This window comes from Acanthopagrus latus, chromosome 5, assembly GCF_904848185.1.
Source record: "Acanthopagrus latus isolate v.2019 chromosome 5, fAcaLat1.1, whole genome shotgun sequence".
NCBI classification, from domain to species: domain Eukaryota; kingdom Metazoa; phylum Chordata; class Actinopteri; order Spariformes; family Sparidae; genus Acanthopagrus; species Acanthopagrus latus.
In genome coordinates this window covers 764,363-768,917 of record NC_051043.1, presented here as the reverse complement: position 1 = coordinate 768,917, position 4,555 = coordinate 764,363, and the positions used below count along the sequence as shown (strand labels likewise).

General features: G+C 37.1%; 1 protein-coding gene across 1 annotated transcript; it reads left to right on the top strand.

The window, feature by feature from the left end:
- Nucleotides 1-1,126: 1,126 nt before the first annotated feature.
- Nucleotides 1,127-4,327, top strand: LOC119019427 (perforin-1-like). The gene is made up of 2 exons (XM_037097996.1): nucleotides 1,127-1,167; nucleotides 3,650-4,327. The coding sequence occupies exon 2, from the start codon at nucleotides 3,652-3,654 to the stop codon at nucleotides 4,036-4,038; it is 387 nt and encodes a 128-aa protein (XP_036953891.1). The 5' UTR covers nucleotides 1,127-1,167; nucleotides 3,650-3,651; the 3' UTR covers nucleotides 4,039-4,327.
- The last annotated feature ends 228 nt before the right edge of the window (nucleotides 4,328-4,555 follow it).

Genomic DNA, 4,555 nt, shown 5'->3' with positions numbered 1-4,555 from the left:
TGCAAACCGTTAATGCTATCGTCCTGCTAACGAGCAAAGTCAACTGAAATCCACCAAAGCTGTGCAACTAAATGCCATGTAAACAACCTAACTCTTGTGAAAACGTCCACGAAACTGTGCAAAGTTTTGCAAACTTGTCTTTGTTCTCCCTCTGTGTAAATGCTGCTGCCTTTGTTTAGCTTGCCGCAGCTTTTTAGAATGGCTCTGCTGCAATCTGCATAGGTCAACCTACCCTCAAGAGATTCACTCTGATTGGATCTCTTCTCCATTCGTCCCTCCCTAACATTTTTGTCTTGTTTATATTCGTTGACTAAAATGTCAGTTATATTTTGTCACAGTCTTCGTCATCATATCTGACTTTTTATTTAGTTTTCATTTAGTTTTCGTCTGTGAAAATGGTTAGTTTACGAATATTTTTCGTCATAGTCTTCGTCAACAAAATTAACACTGGTGAAGCAGAACATCGTGTAAACAACAAACCATCTTTTAGCAATCATTTGCATATTTACAAATCAGAACAACATGCGCGTTTTTCAGAAGTCTTAAAGTCTTATGTATTCACTTGATGAATGGAAGACCTCTGGATCTCTAGATGTGTCTGTCTGGAGTGCTGCTGAACAGAGAGCATGCAGTGGCTTTAGCAAACTGAAATCAGCTGCCTGCTGCTGCTGGGAACAAGGCAGATGTCATCAAGTGCCAAATTGCTGAAGCAACATAGGAAACTTACAGGTGGTATCACCTCTGTTCTCTGTGGGCTCATCGTGAGTAACACCTTTCACATTTCACATCTAATCATCTAATCGTCTAATTTCCATTTTTAACTGTAAAATATTATTGAGAGCAGTTTAAAGTTTAAGATTAAGTTTTGCATAATGCGAAATCCTTAGGATGAGCACCAAACCATCTTCACAGATGAACAATATTATCTATTTATCAAATCATATTGTAATTGGATTGAATTACATTGTAATTCATTTGCTATTCATTGGTATTCCTCCAGGAGGTCACCCTATATCTGCCATATTGTGTAACACTGAGAGTGTAGCAGGTTTTGTTTTCCTAAATGTTTTATGGGAGGGCCTTTAGTGAACTGATATGAGCTCTGCTGGCCTTTATAAACAGGCAACAGCAGATGGAGAGCTGAGCAGAAAGACATCAAGACTATAGGTAAGACTCTCACATTTAATCTTCTAGTTTTGCTAAATTATGTTTTTTGTGTTCCCTTTTTATTTCTTCGAGCTGATCAATGGTCTTAGGTAACTACAGCCCTGACTGTTCCCATTTAGAATTCATAATAATCAATATTTATCTGCTTCTGCTTTTAACATAGTTCACTTCATGCAGACTGCAGCTCTTTATACCTTTAAACCAATATTATTGACAGTACCGTCATTATTTTCTGGAAACCAATACTAATGCTGGTGATTAACTGTTACTACAAGCAGTGCCTGTTATGTTGCAGTCATTGCTGGTTGAGGTGATCTACTGGATCAATTCCAAGACTTTTATACCTACAAGTCATTTACACATCATTATATGTATAAATCATAGGGCCCAGGTTTAAGACCACTGTAATTACCTTTTAAATAGTTAAAAAGTTTTACATGACTTGCCTTTATCCACCATAAGCTGAAGACCATATAGAAGGATACATATAAGACACAGCAAATGAAGTCAGCTCATAATCAAATCAAATCAATCAAATTGAAAAAATTCTAAAAAAATAAGTTACTTTATAAAATAATTAACTTATAGTATAGAAATCCATCCACACCTTTATCAAAAAGTTGAGAGGTTGAGGTGAAGGAAAGTTTTTGTAGAGGATTTGTGCAGCCGTTACCTTGTTGGGCTGCTGCAGTAGTGAGATCAAACAATCTGGCATGTCAGGTTCATGTATCTGCAGTCTGTTTGCTCATTTTTTGACCAGAGGATCAAGATACTGTATGATTAACCATCTGATTTAATCATCTGGAAAGAGGTTGTGCACACAGATAGCCAACAATTGGAGGTGCTTTTGTCTATTCAGAATTGATTTATCATAGTTTCACTTCAACTAGTCTCAGAGATGGTCATTTACAAGTAAAAATATAATACAGTCATTATTTACTTAAGTCCAAATAAAAAACGTATTTGCATCAAAATGTACTTAACCTAAAGTACAAGTTCTGGTTCTCATGCAGAAAAGCAAAATAACGAATTATTGGAGTGTAATAAGCAATGCACAAACGTGGACATCAGTTCATATTGGAGCTGGTGAAGATGGGTTAATATGTCAAATAGTTTATCTGCTGGGTAGCTTGTGAATTTCTCCTCAGGGATAATTATGTTTTATCTTCGCGTTTATCTGTAGTAACACATCATAAGATATTTGTTAATTATGTTTCGCATAATCTGACTAAATTTACAGAGTAACTAATAAGCAAATAAGTCAAATAGATGTGGTGGAGTTAAAAGTATATTATTTGCACCCGAATTATTGTCCTGCATATTGCTAAACGTATTATACATTTAAAACAGTAATATTCCATATTGTTCCACAGTTTTTGTTTAGCTATTTGGCTCATAGTATTATACTATATATTAGTGTTCCATTCATTTGCAGAAACTAATAGTAATAGAAATCAAATGTTGATGACACTAAGACTATGCATGTCTCAGTTTCCTGGGACACAATGTACATGTAGGTAGAACGGTAAAAGAAGAAGAGTTCAAACTAATCCAGCTGTTGCAGAACTAACTGTTCATTCTCCTGCTGCAAGGCTGTCCTCTGCTGACAGGTTGTGTAATCTTGAAGGGGAGGCGCTGTTGTTTTTGTGTGGTAAGAGCACCTGGTGCCACATGACTATTTCCCAGCTTTGAGTTTGATTCACTGCAGTGTAGCTACTGAAATCATTTTACTGTTGATCTTTTAGCCAAAATTCATTGGTCACTCATTGCTCCATTCAAAGACTAAACTTAGTCAGAATGATGAATTCACACTTTCATACTACTTCAATCCCACAACACTGTGATACAGACTGTAAAAACCAAATGAGTATTACTCAGGAGCTGAACATAGTCCCAAACAAGTGCACTGTACAAATAATATTCTATAAAAAATGATTTTTGGAAAGTTTTTCTTCTGATTTTCTGACACAAATGTAATTGTGTCAAAGTGACCACTCAACAGCAATGAATTCTGAATACCTACTGTGCCTAGTGTCAAGACCAACACAGTACTCAACTTATGGTGAAAGCTTTCAAAATAAAATAATCCAAACAGACAGCTGTGTTTCTGTTTATTCAGTTCTACTTTAACCAATTTAGCCATTTTAATTTGAAAGTCGAATCTTGAAGTGAACAAGAGAAACGTAGTTTTACAGCAGGCTTATCCTTGTAAAGATGTAAAAGCTGTAATTCAGATACCAACCAATAGAAAATCTCTTGACTAAGAAAAAGAGAAGTAAACAGAACATGTAGATTCAAGGTGTGATGACTAAGTGGACCTTTTGTCTAAAGGTATGCACCTTCTGTCCACTTGTGGTTTGTCAGCAGAAATATTTAGGATTTTATAGTGAATAGGACCCAAGTAAAAAACTCTTGTGAGTACTAATGATATGTAAAAGTATTTCAGAATAATAAAATCTAGATTTGTTGTATCCCTCCACAGCCATGGCCTCCAGTCTATCGCTCCTCTTCCTGGTCCTGTGCAGTGTGAGTGTGGCTCAGTCCCAGCTCAGGCTGTTTAACCTGCGGGCCACTGGTCTTCCCTCTGACTTGTTTGGGACGACAGATGGCTATGTCAAGGTGTTCTGTGGCTCAGCCACTCTGGGTACAACATCCACCCGTAAGGACGATGCCAACCCCTGGTGGGAGGAGGAGTTTTCCTATTTCAGTGCTCAGGAAAATGACATACTGAGGCTTGAGGTTCATGACAGTGACCTCCTCTTTGATGACCTGCTGGGAGTCTGCCAGCGCCAGATCAAGCCAGGAACCCATGATCATGACTGCTATCTGGAAGAAGGCGGAACCCTTCATTACTCCTATACCCTCGGCTGAGACAGCCAGCTAATCTTTTTTCTTTAGATACAGTCTGCAAATCTCTCAGACTGGCCCCTTAGAAATGTTTTCATACTGATGATTGCGCTCTAAGAGATTGGTTGTGAGGTTCTCTGTCTCAAAGTCATCAACCTCATCATTTCAGATAAGACGAGAAAAATATTCACTCATACTCATGAAATGTATCAATACACCTTATACTGCTGACTTAGTCACACTATATCATTGGCTGTTTTACCCTGTTCCCAAGCTTGTCAATAAGTAATAAATTTTGCTGCAACAACAAAAACTTATTTTGTTTGTTCAGTCCTTTTTGCATAATATTGTGGGAGTGAAACACACATAATCAGTTTACTATTATTTTCTATTTGAAAAGAGTTTACTTCTTTCTAAAGCCAACACAGACATCAGTTTAATAGATTCCTCATGGACATCACACACTTTCTGGTAAACACATAAAGGTTCATGACACTAGAGTGCAGGTAAGTTACATTTCTTTGCTGTGCTTATACACATT

Excerpts from the sequence above, each read along its gene's own strand:
- LOC119019427 (XM_037097996.1), top strand. The coding sequence starts at position 3,652 with ATGGCCTCCAGTCTATCGCTCCTCTTCCTGGTCCTGTGCAGTGTGAGT.